General features: G+C 37.3%; 2 protein-coding genes across 3 annotated transcripts in view; one reads left to right on the plus strand and one right to left on the minus strand.

The window, feature by feature from the left end:
* Positions 1-606: 606 nt before the first annotated feature.
* Positions 607-4664, plus strand: LOC114480375 (fatty acid-binding protein, intestinal-like). The gene is made up of 4 exons (XM_028474480.1): positions 607-756; positions 2416-2588; positions 3623-3730; positions 3868-4664. Exons 1-4 carry the CDS (start codon positions 690-692, stop codon positions 3916-3918), a joined length of 399 nt encoding a protein of 132 aa, XP_028330281.1. The 5' UTR covers positions 607-689; the 3' UTR covers positions 3919-4664.
* Positions 4665-13463: 8799 nt separating this feature from the next.
* Positions 13464-26647, minus strand: part of LOC114480338 (RNA-binding protein with multiple splicing-like) — a 49039-nt gene continuing 35855 nt past the window's right edge. Inside the window, exons 6-8 of one of the 2 annotated variants that reach the window (XR_003676088.1) lie at positions 25012-25081; positions 15095-15236; positions 13464-13581 (exon numbers count right to left, since the gene is read on the minus strand). Coding sequence is in view for 1 of the 2 variants with exons in the window: in XM_028474414.1 (XP_028330215.1) it covers positions 25019-25081 (63 nt within the window). In the remaining variant the exon portion in view is untranslated. Of the gene's footprint in view, positions 13582-15094; positions 15237-25011; positions 25082-26647 lie in introns of those variants that run through there. The other variant, XM_028474414.1, reaches the window with a different exon arrangement.

The raw sequence follows: 26647 nt of genomic DNA on the forward strand, positions 1-26647 counted from the left end.
ACATGTTTGAAACATATATAAAATCTAAAGTAAATAAACAAGCGGAACCACTGGCCATATATTAGGCCATGGCTGAATTCTTGTGTTGAAAATGTGCAAACGGTGTAACCCAGGACTCACTGAAAGTTTCCACTGGTCCTTTTGTTGAAACTTTTTGGGTGCACGGCCTCCCACCCTGAAAAGCTCAGATTGAGACTGTCTCACACACACATTCCCATGCCAGGCACAACCCGGGGTGACAAAGAAAAGATTGAGCGGCATAGAGGGGGCTCGGTGGAGTGACTGCCATGGGCAACCATACAAACAGCCAAGCTATTGTGTTGTGTTCCCTTCCTCCCAGAGGACAGGGCCACAGTGTTCCACTGTGCCAGATTCACCCAGGGGTGTTGCCCCCGCAGTCATTTATCAGCGTATCCTCGAGGTCGCGCCACAATCGTCCTACATTTGACACAATCTTTAAATGACCACATCAGCAGAGAGATAATCACTGGGATAAAGAAAGGCATCTTCCATACCAGCTGGTTGGGGGGTCATGGGGTGCTGGTTGGACTGGGTTAGTGGGTTGATGGTGGGGATAGGGGAGAGGGGAGGAGAGGGGAGGAGAGGGGAGTATAAAAAGAGTCCAGAGGGGTATTTACAGTCCCACGGTCTTGTGATAGAGGTGCTTGATCGCAGACGAGCCTGCAGACATGGCTTTTAACGGAACCTGGAAGGTCGAGCACAGCGAGAACTATGACAAGTTCATGGAGCAAATGGGTGAGATTACACTGGGTGCAATAGGTTCAATGGTTATTATATGCACAAGTCGTCCGTTTCAATCAAGTTTTGACAGAACCTCAACTTGCAGCTTGAGATGGGCGATAGTATTTACCCAATGGTATTCATGGGGCACCGTTTGTAAAGTTTAACTTTTTGCAACGTTTAGCAACAAACCACATTCAAGAAATGTATGTGAAATCTTTTTATGTTACTTTTGACCAGATCTATAGCAATATTTGTGAAATTTGTGATTTTTTTGTCATTGTTAAATCTAAATGTAAATGTTAAATATTAAATCTAAATGTAAATGTTAAATATTAAATGCAAATGTAAATGTTAAATCTAAATGTGCATGTTCAATCTAAATGTTAAATATTAAATCTAAATGTAAATGTTAAATCTAAATCTAAATGTTAAATCTAAATGTAAATGTTAAATATTAAAACTAAATGTTAAATGTAAATGTTACATTTAAAAATAAATGTTTAATCTAAATGCTAAATGTTGAATTTGATTTTGTGTATTAGCTAAATATTTAGTTTCACTCGTGACATTTAAATTCAACATTTACATTTAACATTTAGATTAAACATTTACCATTTAGATTTAACATTTACCATTTAGATTTAACATTTAGATGTAACATTTAACATTTAGTTTTAACATTTAGATTTTGATTTAACATTAAATGTAACATTTAACATTACATTTAACATTTACATTTACTTCAACATTTAACATTTAGATTTAACATTTACATTCAACATTTAGCATTTACAATTAACATTTAACATTCAGCATTCAGCATTCAGCATTCAGCATTTAGCATTTAGCATTTAGATTTAGATTCAACATTTATATTTAAAAGTAATATTTAGATTTCAAATTGACGTTACATTTTTCAGAGGGAAAATAATCACAAATTTCACAAATATTGCTGTAAATCTGATCAAAAGTGACATAAGAAACTTCACATAAATGTTTTAAATGTGGTTTGCTGTTTATTCTAGCATGCACAACTTTACAATCGGCGTCCCATACAATAGTTGCCACGGTTCTGGTTTTTCCGCAGTTTTTTCTTCTTCCTTTAGATAATTTGTTTCCCTATGTCTGTAGGATGACACTACATGTAGTTCAATTATTTCTTGACAAACAGGGATGTTTTTTCTTGCAAACCAAACTAAACAACCTATAATGTGCTGCTGTTTTAAGACTTAATAAAAATTATAATTTGGCACTTTTTTCATAACTGAAGTTGAATTAGTTTTCGTATTGTGCACAGATGTACATATTGGACAATTCACCTCACTTTCTCCTATGTGCAATATGTACGTTCAACTCAGGTTGTATTTATTTATTTATCTTTTTGTTGAGTATACGTCTGTTTTTTCCTTGTTTTGTACCTTCTACTGTTGTACCGTTTTGGCTGACTCAGGAACATGCACGAGAATTCCATTGTACCTGTATTATTTTAATTTGTACATATGCGATAAACTCTAATCTATTCTAGATGATGTTGTAGATGTTATGTCCATGTAGATATATGTAGTGTAGAAGGGGGATCAGTATCGGTTTATATCGGAAATCAGAATATAACTGTCGGACTGTATTGCTGAAGCACCATGTTTTTGGACATTTTTCTACTGTTTTTCTAAGGCATCAATGTCATGAAACGCAAGTTGGCGGAACACGACAACCTAAAAATCACCATCGAGCAAACTGGTGACACGTTTCATATCAAGGAGTCCAGCACCTTTCGCACCAAAGACATCGACTTCACCCTTGGCGTGGTCTTCGACTACACCCTGGCCGATGGAACTGAAGTGTCAGTGAGTGAAGAAGAAAACACTCTCAGCTAGGGAGCAAGAAGTTGTTACATGACAGAAACGGAATAAGATTAAAGGGAAAACATCCATTCTGGACCTTTAGGCAAGGATTGATTGTAGATTAAAGGGAGACTTAGCTTGAAAAAAACAACCATTGTTCAACCTGAAACCAGGGGTGGACTGGCCATATGGCATCGTCTTGGTGGGTCGTTGACCCCAAGTGGGCCGTCATGGGCCAGACATGGTAACGGGTGGCCAAAAATGGTCTAAAAACGACAAAAACGTGGCAAGAAAGGAGTGTAAAGTAACTAAAATGGACCAAAAGCAGTCAAGAGTGGCCAAATGTTTGATTTGCCAAATACAGTTTTAAGACAGAATAAATAAGTATAAAGGATGAGGGATAAATAGAGGATAAATAGAGGATAAATATGATAAAATAGGCAAATAAAGAAGAACCAGGTGGTATGTAATGGTAAAAGAATAGCTTAAATGTGCAAAATGTAGCAAACAATAGTGAAAAAGGGCAAAATGTAGGGAAAAAAAGGAAACAAAAAAGGTTAGCTTATTTGGATGACAAGTGGCCAAAAAAAGAAAGAAATAAAGGAGGAAAAAATGGATAAAAGTGTCAAAAGAACCTTGCATAAATAAAAAAAAAAAATAGGAAAAATGATATTAATTGGGTAAAAGGTAGCTTAAGTCTGAAAAAGTGTCAGAATTTCTTGAAAAGGGGCAAAAATTGGACAAAAGGAAGTTGCAAAATGGCAAAAGAAAATAGGGGGTTAAAAAGTTTCCCCTTTTTAAGGTTTTTTTGGGGGAATAATAATTCAAATCAAGACATAAAGAGCCACATGTTGAGTATCACTGACTTAATAACGGCTTCTATGTGGTGCCGCTGAAAATGTAGTAGTGGACTGGTCTGGACTGAAAATGTCAGGGTTGATTTTTTATCCCAGTCGTCCCCTGGAGGAAACTGAAAGTCTTTCTTTTCCTGTAAATACACAACTAGCTCCTCCCACTGAGCAGTGTTTTGTATCCAGGGTACATGGGAGATGGATGGGGAAGTGCTGAGAGGAAAATTCACCAGGAAAGACAACAGTAAAGTCCTGACCACCACTCGGTCCTTGGTGGGTGGGGAGCTGGTGCAGGTCAGTGCGTTGACGTGCATCCAATTAATCTAAAGCTGGCATTTAGTATTTAGTCCAACATGCTAATCACAGCAGATTCATCTCAATAAACGTCACCTATTATTAACCATGTCTCTCTCTCTCTTTTTGCCCTGCAGACCTACAACTACGAAGGAGTGGATGCAAAGAGAGTTTTTAAGAAACAATAACAAGGAATCTCATCTTGAAATGTTGTTTTTTTTTTTATATACATAGAAAGATGCCTTAACTGTAGAAAAAAAAAAGGTTATTTGGAGAACTTTTCATAATTCTCACGTGATCGTCTGAGTGTGAACGTCTCTTTGAATGAAAACCTGTGACAGTATTAAAAGCTAGAAAAGTGTTTCCTCTTCATTACGACATACGCAAGATAACTGATGACTTCTATAATAAGTAGTGGTTTGAAGACATTGTAGAGAGTAAAGAGTCATTATACGATATTAGTCATTTTAAAGTAGCAGGAGGATCATTTAAAGATGGAATTCTCTCACATTCCAATAAACGCAAAACATAATGAAAAACCATTTATCCCATTCATGTTTATTATATGGTAAGATTGAACAAATTGATGAAAAAGTTGTCGTTCGACCCACATGAATAAAACAAAACGACAACTAGAGGTATGATGATCCACGCCTTATGAAAATAAAAACACTGATATTGTGTTTTATGTGACACTAAGTCCCAGAAAATGTAAAAAAATGAAATAAACTTGAATAGATAATACACAGACCACAATCCAAACCAGCACCAAAATCATTTTACAAAACACAACATATTCCATTCCAGTATGAATTCATGTTTGACCGCCATCTGTATCCCCCCAATGGAAGTGCCTGAACACAGCAGCAGCTCCTTTAATTCATTATCACAGTCAATGTTGTCAAGTATTTTACAATAAAACCTCATTGTGACACCCACAGTCTACTGTTGTTCACACTCACACAGAATGGAATGAAACCTATTCAAACTGGATGTGGTGAAGAACGAATAGAGCCTATTTTTTTGCTCCTTTTAATGCATTGTATTGCTACTATATATACTCCCATTTTCTGCACGTTTTCCACTTTGAAGACATCTTCAGAACGTTTAAACCCTTTCCACCACTTTTCCCACTTAATGTCACATATGTTGACCCATTATTTTCACTTTTAAACATATTTCATGCTTATTTTTTATTTTTTTTTGCCAGTGTAACCACATTCACGATTTGTCACACCCATTATTTGCCAGTTGAAACTAATTGTTCCCAACCCCCCACCTCCCCCAATTTCTGCCACTTTTAAGCCAATAATGACATTTTAAACCCCCCTTTTTTTAACCACTTTTCTGTCCATTTTTGGCCACTGTCATGCGCAAAATTTAGGAGCAATTTCTGCAGTTTTTGAAGTTCCATTTCACCACCTTTTCCACCATTTTCGGTCCCTTCAACTGTGTGTATCTGTGTGAGCTGAATGTGGGGATGTTTAAATGCTAGATCTCCCCTTTATTCCCCCTTTTGGATGACCCTGCTCTTCAATGTTCATGTTCAACCACCTTTAGGTAGAGTGGGGTTCTCTTGGAACTTTTATTTTGGGGGTCACGGGCTGAAAAGGTTGAGAACCACTGCCCTAAAGCAGGCCAGATACCATCAGACACTGATAGCGTTCACCAAGGTCTCTGCTATCTCATGACTACCGCTATCAGCAGCTATACTACAGTATATACTATACATAACCTGACCAAACACTAATGTTTCCATGTGCATCAACACTTTAGAAATATTGTTCACATATAAGGTTTTGTTGCAATGACCTGATCTTGTGCAGTGTGGTCACATGATGAGCTGCTGGTTTTCAGTCATGAGTTTTTTTATTCCTGTGGGTTGTGATTTTTCCAAGAAGAAGCAATAGAGGTTTAATCATGTGATGTTGATATTGAGCACAGACTGGATCCTCCTCGATGTAGTGAAGCTTCTGACCACAAGAGGGAGACATTTACCTATTCATAGGACTTTTTCTTTCCTCCACCCAGATATAACACAGACACGTGTGTGCTTATGTTTTAGCTTGGCACTTATCACTCAGAGGACCAATAGAGCATCACATTTTTGACTGAAACACACTAAAATAATTCAAAAATGCACATGCATGTCACAAAATTTGAATGATACATTTTTATCACAGCAAAAATGATCAATTTATTAAAATTAAAGTTTGTAGCTAGAATGAAAGTGTAATGTCCACAAATAGCCACAAGGTGGTAGTGTGCAACTCTTTAATTTAAGGAACTTTTATTTTTTTTATTTTTTGCATGATGTCATCTTAATTCAAGCTATAAGTTGTTACACTTCTACTTCACACATACACACACTATAGATTGTTTTTACATAATGACAATGATGAATAACATATATTACATCTTAATGTTTAATCCTACGGGGTGCTGAATGTAAAAACTCAATCACTGTTTCATAGCCAACATATTTTGAACATTTAGCTCATTTCGGACAAATTCATGTAAATCAGCATTTTTATATATTTATTGGTAAAAGTGTGTAAACATAAATAAATATAAATTTGAATGTTAAATATAAATGTTAAATCTAAATCTAAATGTTAAATTTAAATGTAAATGTTAAATTTAAATCTAAATGTTAAATCTAAATCTAAATGTTAAATGTAAATCTAAATGTTAAATTTAAATTTGAATGTTAAATGTAAATCTAAATGTTAAATGTAAATGTTAAATGCAAATGTAAATGTAAATGTTAAATTTAAATCTAAATGTTAAATCTAAATCTAAATGTTAAATGTAAATCTAAATGTTAAATTTAAATCTGAATATTAAATATAAATCTAAATGTTAATTGTAAATGTTAAATGTAAATGTAAATGTAAATGTTAAATGTAAATCTAAATGTTAAATTTAAATTAAATCTAAATGTTAAATGTTAAATCTAAATCTTAATGTTAAATTTAAATCTAAATCTAAATACAAAATTTAAATCTAACTGTTAATTATAAATCTAAATGTTAAATGTAAATCTAAATGTTAAATCGGTCGCCAGGTGTAAATGTTTAGAAAATTTACTAAGTGGGTCAGTCAGTGCCTGTCGATCACCTGGGTCCGCCCACACCGATTGCGGCTCAGTGAGTGGTGGGGTGTGTGGAGTCTATTTAGATTTTGATTTGTATTTAACATTTAGATTTAGATGTAACATTTACATTTAGATTTAATACATACATTTGTATTTATTTTTCATGTGTACACATTTTTCACAGTGATATAGAACATGCTGCTTTGCAAGAATTTCTCTCTACTTCTTCTACCTCTCGCTTTAACTCAGTGACTCAGTTTTTTGTGCTGATCTGATGTGATGTGAGTGGTGATAGAATCCAACCACAGCAGGATGAGCAGCATCAGGCCTTTTGCTCATAGGCAACGTTTACAGGAAACATTCAACCACAATCAAAGTCTATTTCTGTTTAAAACATGACTAAGCAGTAATCTTGCAGACACATGCTCAAACTGAAGAACGATGACTCAGATCAATCAGTCAATGATAAATACTGGATATAGGGCAGGATTTTGAACCCTAAGATTACACAAAATATCTCAACATTTGGGGGGTGAAATGAAATCTAATAGGTGAGATTTACCAGCTGAGGATAAATTGAGCAGAAAAACAAACAATAAATATTAAATAGAATACAAGGGTACCATATTGAACCTAAAACGTACTGTATGTGCAATTTGTGACACTGGATGTGCTGATGTTAAACAACACCAATACAGGTCACATGATATCAATTTTACTGTTTTTCAACCTTGGGGTCGTGACCCCATGTGGGGTAGCCTGAAATTAAAATGAAGTCACCTGAAATGTCTAGTAATTGATAAAAAGAAAAAAAAAATGACTGATTAAAATTATATTTTTTGAATTATTATTCAATTATTATTAATTAATTGTTATTCGTTTCCACACACACTATCAAACAAATGTATTCTATACTTTCACTTTCCCAAATATAACTCTAGTTGAAATAAAATACTCATTACGCCATTTGTAACACAATATAACAAACAAATGTCGCTGAGGTGGCCAGAAATTTGTGACGTAAAAATGGGGTCACGACCCATAAGAGGATGGGAAGCACTGGGTTAAGTGTAATTTCAATGTGAAGTGGGAGTTTTTCACAAATAAACGTCATCTGTGCAAAATAACTTTAGTAATAGAAAAAAAAAACATAAAAAATGCCAATGTTGACCAATATTAAATTTTACGCCTATATTTTCTACTGTTTATTATTAGTCATTACAATTGACCAATATATAAAGTCGTCTGAGACAGAATTGAATTATGTTCAGGTAAAATAATATTAATCTTAAATAACCTTTATCTGGGAGGGAAACACTTTTCTAATGGACTTGTCAAAGGAAGTGACGACGTGCTGTCACCACACACACTGGTTTTAACCCCACTCACTGTACTCCGCTTTGACACCCCACACGAGCACCCTGAGGCAGGGAGTGTGTGTGTGTGTGTGTGTGTGTGTGTGTGTGTGTGTGAGGAAGCACAGGAACTAAATTGAGTGTGTGTCCTCAGTGGCAGGGGAAGCCTATTCTTACCCAGGGCAATAATAGGTCTCCTGTTCTCCTGGCACTCAAACCACTTTATGGGATTCTCACACCATGTTTGTGATGGATTTCTGGGATTTTGTGGGGGAGGAGGTGTTATGGAATGAAAAGTGTGAGACAAGATAGAGCTGTGGCTTCACATGTGGAGGGGAAATGGCAACGAAAAATGACAAGATCTCACTTTTATTATCTTTAACACGAGCAGTCAAGAGAGCTCAAAACCTCCGTCAAGAGCCAAATATTCCCCTTTGACAGATATTGGCAGTTTTCTGGATCAGTGATTCTGACAATCGTTCCATCCATGAATTCACACTTTAAAGCAGGTGTTAACCTCAAGGCCCGCGAGGAGAGAGTAAAAAAGACAGCGAAACCATGAAAATTTGTGTAAATTACTAAATAATTCAGATATTTTTTTTAATTAACTGAAAAATTGGTTAAAACTCAGAGGACATTTAAGTATCTGCCACTTATTGCTCAGATATTGTTGATGCCTTCCATACTTGTTGTCTAATATAAAACTGCAAGTGCAAACTTGGGCACATTAATGTTGAAATAGTTTGTTAGCTGTGGCCCAAAACTGCTCCGTATTTGGCCCATGAACTAAAATGAGTTTGGAAGAAACAATACAATAGATCCAAATGGTCAAACCTAGGTTTTTTTTTAAAAAATTACAATGATATGCACAATCCAGATCTGATCTGGATGAAACTGGGTGTGGTAATTGAGGAACCAACCAGACATAACTGAGTCAAATGTCATAAAGATAGGTAAGTTACAAACCAAGATATATACTTGTTTTATTTTACCAATGATGAGAGCTATTTACTGTTACGCAACAAAAGGGGCGGAGCTGTTACGTAACAAAAAGGGCAGACCTATTAAGTGGAACGTAACAAAAAGGGCGGAGCTGTTACCGAACAAAAAGGGCAGACCTATTAAGTGGAACGTAACAAAAAGGGCGGAGCTGTTACCGAACAAAAAGGGCAGACCTATTAAGTGGAACGTAAAAAAATGGGTGGAGCTATTAACTGCAAGTAACAAAAAGGGCGGGGCTAATTGTGGTTACGTGGCAAAAGGGCGGAGCTAACCACTGTAACACTACAAAAGGGGTGGAGCTAACCGCTGTACGTAATGAAAGGGGCGGGGCTAACTGCTGTAACACAATGAAAGGGGCGGAGCTAACTGTTGTAACGTGACGAAAGGGGCAGTGCTAATTGCTGTAACGTGACAAATCTAACTTCGGCCTTTGTTCGGTGATACATGGGAGTTTTACCACCGTAATAAACATTTGTTGCTTCCTTTCTTTGTCCACCTGTTGCTTTCAGGCTTCCCGTCATATCATATACATTTGCTTGGCTGAATTTCTTTAGAGTACAATCTGACCAGCGTTGCTCTCACAGGCCTCTGTCCTGTTTTTTGAACCTGCTTTTTTTTTAATAAACTTTGTATTATTTTGCAAGTCAGTTTCAACAAAAACCTTTTTTCCACACACCTTTTTTTTTTTTAACCATCTACATCATCACCTGGGGGAGTCACGACAACTGTAACATGACAAAAGGGACAATAAAAGTTGTAACATAACAAAGGGGGCGGAGCTATTAGTTGTAACACAACAAAAGGGGCGGAGCTAATTACTGTAATGTGATAAAAGGGACAGAGCTATTAATTGTAATGTAGCAAAATGAGTGGAGCTATTGTAACAAGACAAAAGGAGCGGAGCTATAAATTGTAACATAACTAAAGGGGTTGGACTATTTATTGTACTGTAACACAAGGGGTGGAGCTAATTACTGTAACGTAACAAAACTTAAGTAGAATTTTTTTTTAAATGCAAGAAATAAAAGTCATCAATGACTGCAGGGTTTTTGTCAATCTTTAATGGCAGATGGCCTGAAATGTCTTCAATTAACATTTTCATAAAAACTTTTCATTTGATCTTTTTTTTTTCTTTCTTCAAAACAAACAAACACACCCCTGCAATTCACCGAAATACAGTTTCTCCTCACAGTGGTTTAAAGTACATAAATATCAACAGTACTTTATGCATTTAAAAACAAAAACAAAGAGCACACACACACACATGCTGTGAACATGCACATAACACACACAGCTACACAGTCTCTAAAAACAAGGAGGAATTTTTCATCTGATGGAGGGGAGGAGGGATGGTTGTTAGACTGACTTCCAGGACCTTCTGTACCAAACTTTGGGATCAATTCCAAGAGCTGTTTGAACTCCTCGGGGTTTTCACAGTGAATGATGAAGTCAACACACTATTCACATATCATATACAGCATGTTCTGATCAGACAAACAGGAAACATTAGCAAATAAACACACAGTAATACTTACACAGAATTATATGAAGGGCATCTTCTATGAATTAAAAAAAAAAAAAAAAAGAATACTCATAAAAACACACACGCACACACGTTTATAAATACTTCTAATAAATTTGGTGCCACACTCGGCGTTTAAAAATGACCATTTAAGCAAAAAAACTGCTTCTGAGAATCCTCTGATATGCTAATGTATGATGCATATTGTCGTTACTCATTATTACAAACACTGACTATTGTATATGATTCAACCAGTCCAATATGATTGTACATACAAAGGAGGGAACATAGTTTTCTACAGTGCTTCAGCATTTGATTGTCACATCACTCTTTAATGTGACTAAACAGAAAATATAAGTTCAAGGATGAACATTATGGCCCTCATTTATCAACCTCGCGTGAAAACGGGTGCAAATCTGAGTCGACATTTGGTCGTACGACAGGACCAACGTGTGATTTATGAAACATTCGTATCTGACCAATCCCAGCCTACAAATGATCGGGTGTTGAAAATTGCGGCGGCTGAATTCAATCGTCATTAACGTGTTACGCCCTCCTGTTTCGAAGGCTCCGCCCACTGACGTCAAAAACAAGAAAAGAAGCTTTTCCAAGATGAAGATCTGCATCTGAGGTTGAGCAAAACAAATGTGATTTCTGAACGTGTGAAAACTGGAATTTAAGAAGCGCATTTAAACGCTGTGGAAGAGAATCAGCTACTGAGCAGGTGAAGTCTGCCCCCCCGTGTGCACTGCAAACAGAAATCCTGGTGACACACGAATATGATGTTTATATCGACCTCAGTCAGCACACTTTAGGCAATAAATATCACATTGAAATAAATTCCTACATCCTCCGTACAGCCCTCAGTGATGTTTGTTTTGTTTTTTTAAATTCATTTTAGAGTTTAATTCATTTTAATAATCAGCTTAAATGATAGCTGAGGCTTTTCTAATGCTTTACTCAGATTTGCGTAAACAAGGTCAAACCAAAGCTTGTGTGAACGCGCACGTCGTACGCTCAGATCTGAATGTATGAACGGTTGATAAATGAAGGCCATTGCGGGTTTTTTTTCAGTCCAACTTGAAGTTAAAGTTTGGCGTTGAAATGTCACAAAAATACAATCACACTGCGTTACAAAAGATTTCTTCATTATCATTACTATGTAAATTCTAAAGTTTTACAAAAGCAGATTGGCTGCCTAAAAATAGACAAAAAAAAGGACACATTTGCTTAAAGTTAATATTCAGTGTTGCTTTGGAGTGACACTAAAAGGGACATGCAGTAAAAAAAAAAAAACAATAATGTCATACTTCACAGGAGACCAGATTGAGAACTACAAAGCAGTCAAAATGGAATAATTCCACTAGTCTAGTCGACGCTCTCCAGTGTAAAAAAAATGCCTTTGGTCTTTTTGTTTCTCTGTACTGTTGATGTCGATGCCCACCTCCTGCTACACAATAACGAAGCAGATTTCTAATTATAGCAGGGCTCAGTTTGCCATGTATTGCCAGCAATGGCTTATTCCTGTCAATGCCACTGGATTGATCTGATTAGAAGCTGGAAGTTGCTGCTTTATCACCTTGAAAGGTGCCACAAGTCCAAACGGTGTGTAGAAAAATCAAAGGACTGCTTTGGTATAGCACAGCAACGTAGCATGTTTGTAAAGGTGGCTAACATACATCAAAGGGGATTAAAAATACACAAAAAACTACTATAAATCAAAACAGAAAAAAACCCCCATTTCAAACATTGTCTTGATTACAAAAATACATTTTTGTATTTCTTTAAAATATCTAAAAATGTACAGCATTGTTTATTTTTTTTTTCTTCATTTTTTTCATGCTTTTACATGTATTTCATAATCGTAACGTTAAAATGAATGATATACAGAATAGTAATAATTATAAGCACAACAACAAGAGCGCTTTGGCTACAACCTCTGCACGTCTGCCGCCATGAAAATCAGCTGCATACGACTTTGCCTTTGATCCTCTGATCCTTTGATGATGCATATACAGAGAGGTCACACACCTTCGGACACCAGACGGACGGGTCAGCTTTGGTCGAGTGTGTCCAGTGACCTTACCAAAGTGCTGTAGCCCAGCGTTTCTCAAATGAGGGTACGTCTACGCGATGGCACTACGTTGGCTACTTGAGACGAAGAGAGTGGAAAATTAACAGATAAAATGTGAGTCTTGGTCCCACCCCAGGCGTGAAATGATAAAAACTATAGAAAGAAATCTATTTAGGAGCCACTAAATCAGTGTTTTTCAACTTTGGGTTCAGGACCCATTGTGGGGTCGCCTGGAGTTTAAAATGGGGTCGCCTGAAATTTTGTTACTTTCACTTAAATCTAGTTAAAATGGAGTAAAATGAAAAAAATCTGAGCTCAAACATGATGAAAAATAATTCTAGAACAAAAAAATATCTTTGGGGGTCGCCTGAAATTCTTGATATGAAAATGGGGTCACGATCCAAAAAAGGTTGGGAACCACTGCACTCAATACTGTTTCTTTCCACTTATTTACAAAATGAGATTCTTTAAAATGGGTGTTATCAATTGTTCATTCTTTATGCTCTATGGTTGTTTTTAAATAGATTTCTAACCAAAATGTTGTAGTCAGACAAAGGGGGGTACTTGGATTCAAAAATAAGAGAAAAGGGGTATTTGAGCCAAAAAAAAGTTTGAGAACCACTGCTGTAGCCAAAGCGCTGCATGTATATTCGTATTCGAGTATGTAACAGTAATTTTTTTTTGTTTAAAAAATAAAATAAAAAGGACGTAGGGAAGGGGAGGGGGAGTTAGGGGTGAGTTCTTGATGTGTGATGGTGGCTGAGATCTGGAATATCCCGAGGCCGACGAGGAGGAGGCAGCCTGTGAGAGACAGAAGGTAGAAGGGCATGGTTGCCATGGTCACCGCACATTAAACCTGGTACGCTGATGAAAACACAAGGAGGGTCACACAGAAGTGGTGGGCACGCCAACGTACTGGTTCTTATCTACTGGTCGCACTAGACCAGGGGTGTCAAACTCATTGTGGTTCAGGGGCCAAATATAGACCAGTTTTATCTCGAGGGCCACATAAAAGAGCAAATTTAACATCATTGTGCCCTAGTTTTCAATATCAGTCCCTGCTATTTAAAAATTCTAATGATATAAACATGGAAGAACTGCTGTGAAGTTTCACTAGAATTGTGGTTTTCTCATTTCTACTGTCAAACTAATGGCATGGGGGCCAAATCTAGTTCTTTGGAGGATCCAATTCAGTCTGCAGGATTTAATAAAAAAAAGACAGAAAAAATGAATAATTTTGTGAATAAAAAACATTATTTGCAGGGGCTCGCAGTTCTTCTGGTGCTTATATTGCCTGACTGCAGTCATTTTTAATGTTAAACTGTTGAAAAAAAACTAAAAGTTCTTACAAAATCCTTAAATTTTCCTCAACTTATTACATATTTGTGCAATTTAGAGGAACCTTTTGGAAACGCTTTTGAGAAATTGCAAGATTTATGGAGAGTTTGCAATTTAAAAATGACTGCATTCTAGTGATATAAGCATAAGCCGCCAAAAATATTGTCTTGTCGGGATATTGTACTGTTGTCTTTGTCTTCAGCATAGTCTTGTTCGTATGTTGCAAAGTAAAATAAAAAATAAAGGTATTTTGAATAATGACTAATCTGATTATTAATAAAGGGAAGAAAAAAGGGAAAAAAAATATTGTGGAGTTTCTCTAAAATTGTGAATTTGAGATATCTATTGTGTGAATTATTTGGTAATTCACACAATTAGTGTTTATGTGCTTATATTTTTAATGTTAAACTGTTGAAAATGACAACAAATTCTTACAAAATCCTTACATTTTCTTCAAATTATGACATAGCATTAACTTAAATGATCCTGTTGGGACTGAAATCTATCACTTATTGCTTGGATGTTGTCATTTTCTTACATATTTAATATTTTACGTATACGTAGAAGTGTAAACTAGGGCGAAATAATGTTGAAATTACTCGTTTGCCGCATGAAATCGAACAAACTGCTCCGAATTTGGCCCCTGAACTAAAATGAATTTGACGCCCCTGCACTAGAACAACTTTCATCTCAAAAATATCTCATTTTTAATTTTGCTTTCAAAACATTTTCGGTCGAGCCACAAAAGACCCAAAATCGCACGGATGAAAGCTGATGGGATGTCAGTATGGCTCGCGGCAGTGTTTTCTTCTCTCTGGCAGGGTGATACTGTCTCTTTGGGGGGGGGGGGGGGGATTTCACACCTTTCTACAGTCTGCGCTTTCACTTGAGATGGCGAGGTGAAGGTGTGATCTTCCACCTTGTGTTTTCGTCTGCCAGGGGTCAGAGGTCGTTGAAGTCCGAGCCGTGAACTCACCCACGGCCGTGGCTGTGCTACTGCTGCTGCTCCGGCTGGGAGTCAACTCAGTCCTCCTGGTTTTTTTTCTTTAACAGGACACGAGAGGCAGTCAGCCAACGCCCGTCACAGCTGGCCACGGACACCATCACACATCAGGAACCTGAGGGCACAGAGACGACAGCTTTAGTGGACAAAACTAATCCAGTGAGCCGACAGAGGGCGATTGTTGAGGCGGGGAGAGAGCAAGAGAGGCTCTAATTCAACTTTAAAGCCTTATAAATTGCCACTCTGTTTTAGATTTGTACAACATTTGTGCTGGTGAAGGTGAGCGAGGTTCACAAGATATTTTCCAGTCGTCTATGCCAGTGGTTCTCAACCTTTTCAGCCCGCAACCTCCAAAATAAAGGTGCCAGAGACCGGGGACCCCCATTGGTAAAAACCACAAAAATTGGTTTAAAGTTGCAAATTAGAGTGACCAAAAACAGACAAAAAAAGTGGTAAAAAGGGTTCAAAGTGGCAGAAAAAAGTAGGAACAATTAACACTGAAGAACAGTCATGTGGAGACAGGGCCATCTATAAGGGGGAATAAAAGGGATAGCTTTTTGGGGCCATCCATGAAGTCAGCAAAATGATGGTCCATGTGATAAACAGACGTTAGTTTATTTTTATTTGGGCCATAGTATATAGTCATCTTAAAGATGTAAATCCTTGTTTTAATCAGAAATAAAATGGGTTAAGTGGACAAAAATGGTGGAAAAGGTGGTAAAAGTAGATTTTCTTAAAGCACAGAAACTGGTTAAATGTTGCAAAATAGAGTGGCCAAAAACGGACAGAAAAAGTAATAAAAAGAGTTCAAAGTGTCCATATTGGCTTAAAAGTGGCAGATAAAAGTAGAAACAATTAGTTTAAACTGGCAAATAACGGGCATGACAAATCGTGAATAAGCATGAAATATGATGAAAATAAGTTAAAAGTGACAAAAATGAGACGACATTAGGGGGGAATTATGGTGGAAAGGTTTTATGAAAATATCTTTCATAAAAATGTGTAGAAAAGGCACTGAAATGTATTGGCAGAAATGGGAGTAATGTGGCAAAAATGCATTAAAATGAGCAAAAATATGGCAAGAAGAAGTGATGAAAATAGGTTAAAAAATGGCAAGTTTGGTGGAGTTGCAAAAAAAAAAAAGGGGTAAAAAAAATAAGAAAAAATGGACGCACGCACGCACGCACACACACACACAGCCCCTTTCACGAAAAATCAGGCTTTAAAACTCCTTTTGTCTTGTTTTTGACAACATTTCATCTGGGGATACTTTCTACTTTCCAAACACACAAATGACTTTAGAAAGCAGTACACGCAAAGGAAACTAACTTTAGATCAAACAGCTACATTTCACACTGCACATCTAACAGTGTTTGATGTTAGACGAGAATGTGTTACATTAATAGAAAAGATTAACGTGTCAGGATGTAATGTGGCAGCTGTAGGTCATGTCTAGCCATTCACGTTATTGATTACCTGCATTTGACAATTTCATTTAAAGAGTAACTAAACCCTGAGGTTTTGGCTGACGTACGTCTAGGCCTTTATTATGGGCGGGGCTCCTGGAGCAGTTAAAACATGCCCAGTCTATACTATGAAATCTCTAAAGAAGAATAAATGCCAGGGATGTCAAACTCATTTTAATTCAGGGGCCAAAATTCTGAGCAGTTTGATCTTAAGTGGGACACAGATTACAAGCGGGATATGTCAAATATGCAAAGCACCGACAATATCCTTAAAAACTTCAATTCTCTCTATATTTCCTACATTTTTTGACCATTTTTTTATCAAATTGGGGATATTTCGCATGATTTTGGAGAAAATGGGATTCTTTAAACATTTGAGATACTTAAGGTTCAGTGTCATGCCCATGGACACTTTGACGGGTATAGACAGGGATCAAACCCCCAACCTCTCGATCAGAAGACGACCCCTCTACCACCTGATGCTATGCTAACTAGCTACTCAATCCACATTATACGGGACCCCATGTTGGATCTCCTGGGATTTTAATGAGGTCGTCTGAAATGTCTAGTAATTGATAATAATAATAAATTATTTTTTGACTTTTTTTAATTATTATTCTTTTACAAATTAAAACACAATCTTATACGATTGTATTTCATATTTTCACTTTGTCAAATATAAATCTAGTTGTAAATAATAATACTAATAATAAAATGCAGTATACAAATATCTGAGCTGGCACAACTTGTTACCAATACTGGAAAATTGAACAAACTTGATCAAAAACTAATTCTAGCGAAAAAAAAAAGTCGCCAGAAATTCTTGAGATTGAAAAGGGGTCACGATCCAAAAAAGGTTAGGAACCATTATGAACGATAATGCTAACCCTAGCAACACCAGTCAGCCAACAAAGATGTCAACAACTGTGCCTCGTTCTTTAATGTTTATTTTGTCAACATACACAACAATTAATCAAAATAATCCATTAGAAAGTTAAAAAATGTGCTTATAAATAAGCATAAACAGAGCTAATGGCTAGAATTAATGAAATGGTGCTTCAAAGCACTATTTCTGACTATATCGCCCTCTTGCTTTTATGTATAAAAACCTTTTGTCTGTAAACCTCGTCTGCCGGGATCGCCCAAACCAAGAGAAAGGTCAAAACTTCGACCTCTTCCACCAGATGTGTGGCTGAAAATAGATATCACATGGAAACCATGGCGACAGGTTCAAAGGAGGAGGAAGGAGGGGAACTCACTGAAACAATAAACACTTTGTAAACCCAGCACAGCCTGAAAGACCAGAGAGACGACTACAGAAAGTTTGCAGACTAAGTCCAAAAGCTGGATGCAGATTGTTGCATGTTGAGAGAAACTGGTTTTTATTTTTTAAGCAGAGTTACGGATCACCTCACTAATGTCCCACTGCGTGTTCAACCAGGGATGTGGGAATCGATGCACTGTGAAACATGCTTGGCTACACCAATGCAACGCATACTTCCAGACCACCTGATTTGTTCTGGCTGAGACAGCAAGGTTAAAGATTGGGTTGATCATTGAACATGTCTGCACATATTAGGGAGAAGCTCTAGTGATCACTGAGTCCAACGCGTTACATCCAATAAATCAGCCCAGGCACCAAAACGTGAGATAGGTAAACAGAGCGACTGTTTCTCATGAGTAGTGTGTCGTTTTACTGATTTCTACCAACCAATCAGATAAGAGTGTCAGTTATCATCATTGATCTTGTGCTGCGAATGAACGCTTTTACCAAAAACCTTTATTTTTATTTTTATTTTGCTATGAAAGATGAACTTTCAGCGTTCAATGACAAACACAAAAATATGGATCTACTGTTTATTAGATTTGTTTTACACAAATCTGGCAAAATCTTTCATTGAACCACGACTATTCAAATGGACAATTGAGAAGGATAATAATAATTACAATTTTCTCAATTCTTTTTGTGTTTTCTTTGAAGCTCTTGAAAAAATAATGCCTTGTCAATGCAAGTATTTAGAGGAAATGTTAGCAACAAAGCTATATGCTCAGAAAGTTATGAAAGAGAGTGTATTTAAAGACGAATCATATCATTCGGAAAATCATCGATCGAAGGGGGAGTTCATCAAAATAGGATAACTTAAATTTTAATGTTGAGTTATTGAAAATTGAAACACTTAGAAAAAAATATTTGTCCATTGTGAGCCTCGTTAATGTGCGTTCATACCAAACGTGACTCTGGCAACAACATTACATCCAAAATCAATGTAAATGATGCAACACCAGGCGACCTCCCTTCAAGCGATGCGACTCGCGCAATTCCAGTGACTCAATCGCGCGCTCTGAGTCGCTGGAAGTCTCAAACTGAAAATGTTGAACTTTCTAGCGACTTCGAGTGACGCTGTGTCGTGACATCCAATCGGCAATGAATTTACCCTCCTACGCCACGTCACTGGTCGCTGATGAAGTGAGCAAAAAGAGCAGCTATGTTCAAGCGACTCATCACGGGCGATTTAAGCAACTATAGTAGCTGTAGTCGCGTGTGATGTGAATGCACCTTTACACTTTGTGCATTGGAGAAATCCCCACAACCCAATGCCCTAATGTGTTACTTATTGCCACCTATAGGCACGGACGACAATTTAATATATTCCCCACACATATTTTAGTGTAGTGTTGCAACAACTACTGACTAACTGTTGTATGTGGCAAATATAGCAAGATCTTTCAGGCTCTCTTTTTAAATCTAAGCTAATAGAAATCTAGTGCCTGTTTGCAGCTAGTATTACAAGAAAATGAGCTTCTGTGGTTCCTCCCGCTTTTTAAAGTAATGGCTTTCCTAATTTTGGGAAATAATTTCTGCAAACCCTGAGAAAAATCCTATACATGCTGTAGGTCAGAGGTGGGCAACTACTATCACAGCAGAGGCCACAAAAATGTGTTAGTCTGATCAAAGGACCACATGATCAATATTCATGTCAGCATTTAGAATAATGGAAATACAGGAAATAAGAGTTTTCATGGTAATTGTGTGTTTTTCTATCATTCTGTCATTCTTGATTGTTATGATTGCATTTTGTGCATTTCAGTAGTCCTTTTATGTATTCTTCCTGTAAAAAGGTAAGATTTTGGGAGTCACATTGTGTATTTTAGTCATTTTGCATTTTTTGAAGTAATTGTGTATTTCTGTTGCTGTTTTGCTTATTTGTAAGTACTGTTGGTTTGCAGACATTTTTTGTGTTTTTCTTGTCTTTTTGCACACTTTTGTTGTCATTATCTGTAATCTTGCATATTTTTTGAGTCATTTTCTGTATTAGTGTTGTCGTTTTGTGTTATTTGGAGTCACTTTGTGGATTACTGTTGTCAGTTTGTTCATTTTTGTAGTAGTTGTGTGTGTATTTGGAGAATTTAAGTTTTTTACTGTATTTTTCTGCAATGTTGTAATTCTTTGCATGTATTCTTGCTTTTGTTTTGTGTATTTTTCTGTCATTTTGTACATTTACTTTGGGGGCCGCATTAAAATTAGACAGGGGGCTGCCGGTTGCCCTTGTCTGCTGTAGGTTTTCTATGAGATACTGTACAGTAGCACCCAAAATCCCCTGGTCTTTTGTTTTCACTTGGAAATGTTGGTTATTAATACGATATGAAACTGTGTGGAAAAAGTCAATAAAAATAGCTCCAAAAACCTTGAAAAACCAATGGTTAATGGAGAACAATCTTGCCTCACACACCCATCTGGTTTGAGATCTCTACCTGTGCAGCAAAGCCATGAAAAAGATCCCCGTCTGAAGCCCCTTTAATCCAGGGAGAAGCCTTTAGGCTGTGTTTCTCACATACCAGCGATAGCTGCTGGAGCTGGGTGGTGGTGTTGAAGGCAGCTGCTGACATGCATGTCGCTCCTTAAAACCTTGTGTGTGCGTAGTGTGTGTTTGTGATAGTGTGTGTGTGTGTGTCAGCAGTGGGCGGAGAAATAAAGTCCTACTTCCTTATGAGAAAGGCCCCCAGCTGGCCCTCTGCTCTCATCCACTGGGATTTGGTCCAACGTTGCACGGGAACCATTGGTTCCGTCAAGACTATAGGCCAAAGATCTCCTTTGGGGGGAAGGCAGTCAGACTACACACACACATCCAATCTTTCACGGTCACACACAAGCATGCATGATAAGGGTTCACACCCCCACCAGGGCTTGTTAGATGGAAAATACGGATTACCTTTTGTCTTCACTTCAGTAGGCACTATTGTTGACTACTTGGCTGACAAATATTCTGCTTCTCACACACACACAGACACACACATACACACACACACACAGATGAATGACTCTTCTAAGCAGTCGACAGTATCAACAACACTAGCATTTAATTAATCCCCTCCTAAAAAGTGGGTGGATACCTGCATGAACTTGTACCAGTTACACAACAATAAATAACCCTCACAGAAAGGAAAAACACATTAGCTGTCCAGGCTAAAGCAGCTGAAAAACTACCTCATCATTATTGCATCATGGCACATCGTTAGTGCAACACAGACGTGTTTTCCACGCAAGCAAAGTTCAACATAAATCTACATGCAAAAAAGCAAAAAAAAAAAAAAAAAAAAGTGTTTCATCAGTCACGTTTTACTCATACTCCAAAGAGCTGAAGATACACACGGACTGGAACAGAAAAAGTCTTTGTTTCCAAAAGCTGCAAAATGTCACGGACAAAGCCAAGCATTAAGGTTGACTCAGCAATGCTTTTTAGGAAACATGAGTCACAGTTTTATTTTAATATCTACGTATGTCGCATCTAACTTATAAACATTCACTTTTTAAATGGTCAACAATGGTCTCAGGACGGTTTGGGGTTTTCTACACAGTAATGACACTAAAACACTTATTAACATGTTGGTATCTACAGTAGCAAATGTTCTGATATATTTACATCTACAAATGCACACATGGGAACCTCCACTGTCACTGATTCTGTTGTGTGACCTCCCAGTAGGAAAAAAATGAATCTGGTTTATCAGAATCAGAATCTGTTTTATTTTTTTTTTAGACAACACAAGGGATATGACTTGTTGGTTTATGGCTTTAAAATAGATATTTAAATGAAATAAAATATGTAGATGAAAGCATTATGAGTTCAAACTGGATTATCCTTAAAGAACAAATACAGCTACTATCCAACGGGAAGTTGATACTGTTGGTCACACTGGTTGCTTTTATTCAGTAACAGAATGAGGAAAAAGGTCAAATACCATGTTACAGATTCATTTATTCAGTTAACTGTTCCTCAGGAAATGCACTTTGATCTCCTGACATGTTTCGACTGACAACTGCCAGTCTTCGTCAGAGGTGTCTGCCGATCGCTTTGATGTTTCCTTTGAAGTTTTCTTGACTTCCACGTAATAATTTGCAATAAAACCTTATATTATTCAAAAAGACAAAAATAATATTGCTGGAATTAGGTCAAATACTGTACTAGCTTGGGAAACTCTTCTGTAACTTCTATACAGACTTATTTGTCTATCTGGTAATTTCTCTTGTGCCTGTGTTTAAAATGAACCAAACTGACAGAATACAAAAAGAAAAAATGAATTAAGTCGCTTCAATATGATCACATTCAATTAACTCAAAGTAAGAAATCTATTATCTGAGAGTAGAAAAACACTAAAATCTCTCGATTTGTTTGAGTGAATAAAAGAAATAAAAAAGGGAATTCAAGAGTTAATAATAGTGAGTTCAGATCATTACTTTTTCTTTACCGTCGTTGGTTGCATTAAAAGAAAACAAAAGAAAAGAGGAATTTCACATTGCATTCAGGCACAGAAACGCAAGATTTGCTTGCACCTGCGTTTTGGAGAGGAGGAAATTTGTACGCGTGAAAAGTGGACTAAAAGCGAAGATTTTTCAAAATAAAGTGCACCAAACACGAATGATGCAAGAAAATGTTTTTTTTTTCAGCCCTGTATCAAATGGTCTGTGGCCTGGAGGACTAACAGGGACTACAGATGTTCAGGCCTGTGCTGTTGCTGCCTGCTGCATATTTTCACTGTTGATTATGTGTGTGTTTGTGCTGCGATGGCCTGTAATTATCACAATATTCTGGCTTCACTCCATCTTGCGCTATATGAGCCGGATGTGGGGATTGTTATTCTTTCAGAGAGGGGCTAATATCCACTGGGGCGTCCTGACCGACCAAATGACTTCCTACTAGTTGGATAAAGAAGCTCTAATTTCCTTGATAAGCCACTCCCTTCTTTTGCTCTTTGCTCCCTTCCTCTTCCCCCTGCGACTTCGGTGAAATCTCCCAATTCTCACATCTGACAATTACCCCTTCGGCTTTTTATCTTCATGATAAATCTTTTGCCTGAAATCTGCGGAGCAGACATGGAGCATTAATGCAGGGTTAGAAATGGACCAACACCAATCAACAGCTTGGTAAGTGTTCACCCCCTCCCCAACCATCTCCACATGGACTCCCCAATGTGTTGGAGGAACATGTGGCTACCTGTCCCAAGACACCAGAGGGAAGGAAAAACGCACACACACACACACAGAGACAAAAGGACTGTATCAGCTGATTGTGTTGTGCTCTTTTTGTTTTGTTGTTTTTCCGCCGATTTATTCACTTGTGAAATTATTGAGAGGAAGCCGAGTGCTTTAAGTGCAGTCAGCAGGTTCACAGCAATTATTTCATCTGTCGTCTGTTTTAAATAAAGCTCCCTGTGCTCCTCGGTTTTTAATAAAGATCCATAAAAACAGGCCTTTAGGCACAGCCTGCGTCGGTATCTGTGCAGTTTACAGTGCATGCTCCATGTTTAACACCATCTATACGCTACTTCTCTTTCATTATTTCTTTCTTTTTTCTTTTACAATTCTCCACCGCCTACTTCTGTCACCTTGCCAGATAGAAGTTCTTAATTTAAAAAGATATTTCATCCTACCAGTCAGAGTACGACACCGGTCCTAATATCAGTGGCAAGGGAGCAACAAACTGTGGAACAATATTCTCTGCCTGCTACAGCCACGTGATCCACATTAACGATCCCATTAAAGAGGGAATGAATATCAGGCGCTAGATAAATGGATATTTACTCATATTAAAAGCACTGTGCATGGTTTAAAACAATATATAAACTACAGGGTTTAGATTAGTTTGCAGTATTATCATTTTTTTAGCTGATTTACATACAATCAGGTCCGACCATGATGCATTTTAATGGTTATTTTGGTAAACAAACAAAGAATTGACTGTTATATAGAAACAAATCCCCCCAAATTAAAAGCACAACTCACTTAAAAGGATCCATAACCCCCCCCAATTTTGGAACCCATATTTTAGTATTCAAGGGCTTAGATGATGGGGGTATATGCCCCAACCCCCTCCCCCTGTTTTTGGTAATAGGTGCAATGATCCCACCCATGATAAATATGGCGTTAGAGAAAAGAAGGAGTAATTCAAAAGAAATACTAAATCATATAGTTTTTAATATAGTTTTTATTGCTATTGGATGGGACAGTGCTTCCCAAACTGGCGGAAATGCCCCCATGACAGGGGCCTTGTGGAACCTTGAGCATGAAAAATCTAAAATATTTTTTTTCTTTGTTAATAAAGAGCTTTATTATTTTTCTAGAAATATGTGATTACAAATGTTATGCTATTTTTTTAAGAATTTTTAAGAATAATAGCCCAAATTTACTACTTATCTAGTTTACAGCTAATAAATTGCACGTAGCCATGTTGCACTTCTTTACCGATGCTTCCAGGATTGAACGTGGCCACGTTGTGTGTCGCCCAATGTTAGCCTGGTTCCTGCATCCGTGGTAGTATTTTAGTACATATACAGGTCTTTGTCCTTGGGCTGCAATAATGTTACCTTTCAAAGCAATCAGTGTTAGCATTCACGATTAGCATTTTAGTCATGTTTACTGAGCATTCATCGCCTATTCTGTTTGACTCCCTGCCTTTGATGCCTGAGATCAACCAGAACTTCAGTGGACCCTCTGCACCCTTTGACCCAAGCTGGGAGAAATAATGGAGTTCCCCCCTTTTCAGATCACACTTTTCATCTCTGCCGCTGATGTGTGAGGGAGAGGCTGTGCTTTTTATTGACTCACTTGGTTTCAAACTCCCACCTTTTTCCTCACTGGCTGATATTCCGTCTTCTATGTTTGAAGCCATGTAGCCGAGGGAGGGCAATTAGTTAGTTAGCTTGGCAGGTTTGAAGGTGAAAAGAGGCTGTTAAGATGATGCACATGTTAAGTGCGCGGTGGGAGTAACACAATGTAATATTTCCTGCACATGTTTGGGAATATCTCCGCCGCAGAGTTTACAGTACGTATCATAACATTTACAGTGTCACAACCCGTGTGCACTTTTTCAACAGAATCAGGCAGAGAATTGCGTGTGTGAGTGTAAAGTATGCGTTGGTACTTACACATACTTCAGCAGAACTGCCTGGACTTCCATCCCTGAGGAGTTCCATCTGCAGGTGGGAGCCAACGAATCTAAACACACAATGTCACGTGTTACTATGACATCATAGCTAATGTCAGACGATGCTTTTACCTTAAGTGGGGGTGAGAAAAACAACTCGACTGTATTTATTTGTCAAGTGAGGGACATCGGTCTTTTTTGGGGGAGTTAATTATTATGGAATAGATTAATAAAATAAAATTAGATTCAATCAACTACCCTCAACCCAGCACGGTTCTCTATAACACATGCGTCATCACGTTTCTACATGAAACACATGACACAATGTCATAGCTAAGGTGCGTTCACACCAAACGTTACCTCACTGACTATTGAACTTGAACATAGTCGCGCTTTTTGCTCGCTTATTCACTTCATCTACCCCAGTGACGTGACGACCGCGGAAATGATGTGGGGAGAAACTAATTGCTGATTGAATGTCGCGAAACAGCATCACCCAGCGAGTCAGATTGCAGGATTGAGTCGGTGGAACCTCGCGAGACGCGACGCTGCGTCATTTACATTGATTTTGATTGTTATTTGACTGTTGGTTTTTGGATCCTTTTTAAAAATATTCAGTACTTGCAAACGTTAAGAGCATTGCATTGTTACCGTGTGTGTGCGATACAAAGGCATAAGGATGAGATTTGAGAATAAGAAAGAAAAAAAAGGTTGATATTGAGATTTTTGGTTGAAATATTAAGAAATATATTTGTATGCATGTGATTGTACACATTATACATTTTTTTTTTTCTATTGTACCAAAACACCTTAATTTATATTTGTATAAAGCCATTGGGGATCACTGTTTTTGTGTTTATCTGGATGCCATAGCTCTATGAAATGTGTTATGTGCCCAATAAGATTTACTAGAAATCAAAAGAAGCTTTAACATCACTCAAAGAATCATTACTTGAAGAAAAAAAAAAGGCAAATCCTTTTTTTATGTCAATTCTTGTCCACAAGTGAGAAAATGCGTTAATGCCAGTTTTAACTGGTGCTCATTTTATATTCTGACGTCATCCAAGCTCCAGTCTTACCCCAGGGGATGCTATTCTAAGTGTATTACATATTCTCTAATGACTAGACCAAGAGCAGGAAATGGGTTATATATAGAACACTGAAGATCAACGCAAGACGGGAAATTAAATAAAAAATAATAAAAACATTCCTTAAAATTTAGAGATAGAAATCACTGTGAGGGCAGGAGGATCAGGTTGCACTGAAGAGGCTTTATGAGAGGGAATTTCAAGAAATCAATGATGAACTCTGGTGAACTCACAGTGAAGCTGTGCAGATCAGAAGACCTTGAAAAACTGGCTCAGTGTTGGGTTTAATTAATGTAACAAGCTTATACATCTATGAATGTTTAAAACCAAGCTGTGCTGTGCTCGAGTCTCGCAACCCTGAACAAAATTAGTTGCTTTCGTCTCTATTACCTGTTTTGTCATTTCAACAAAAAGGCCCACGCACGTTGTACCAATTGTTCCACGATTATTCAATAGGTACACTGTACATTTTTTGTTTGATCGTATGAATACTTTTTTTTTTTTTTTTTTTTTTTTAGATATGGCCAATTTAGTGGGGGGGGTATGTGG

This window comes from Gouania willdenowi, chromosome 18, assembly GCF_900634775.1.
Source record: "Gouania willdenowi chromosome 18, fGouWil2.1, whole genome shotgun sequence".
Taxonomy (NCBI): domain Eukaryota; kingdom Metazoa; phylum Chordata; class Actinopteri; order Blenniiformes; family Gobiesocidae; genus Gouania; species Gouania willdenowi.

Excerpts from the sequence above, each read along its gene's own strand:
- LOC114480375 (XM_028474480.1), top strand. The coding sequence starts at position 690 with ATGGCTTTTAACGGAACCTGGAAGGTCGAGCACAGCGAGAACTATGAC. Across the intron at positions 2,589-3,622 it reads CCGATGGAACTGAAGTGTCA|GGTACATGGGAGATGGATGG; the intron begins GTGAGTGAAGAA and ends TTTTGTATCCAG. Across the intron at positions 3,731-3,867 it reads TGGGTGGGGAGCTGGTGCAG|ACCTACAACTACGAAGGAGT; the intron begins GTCAGTGCGTTG and ends TTTGCCCTGCAG.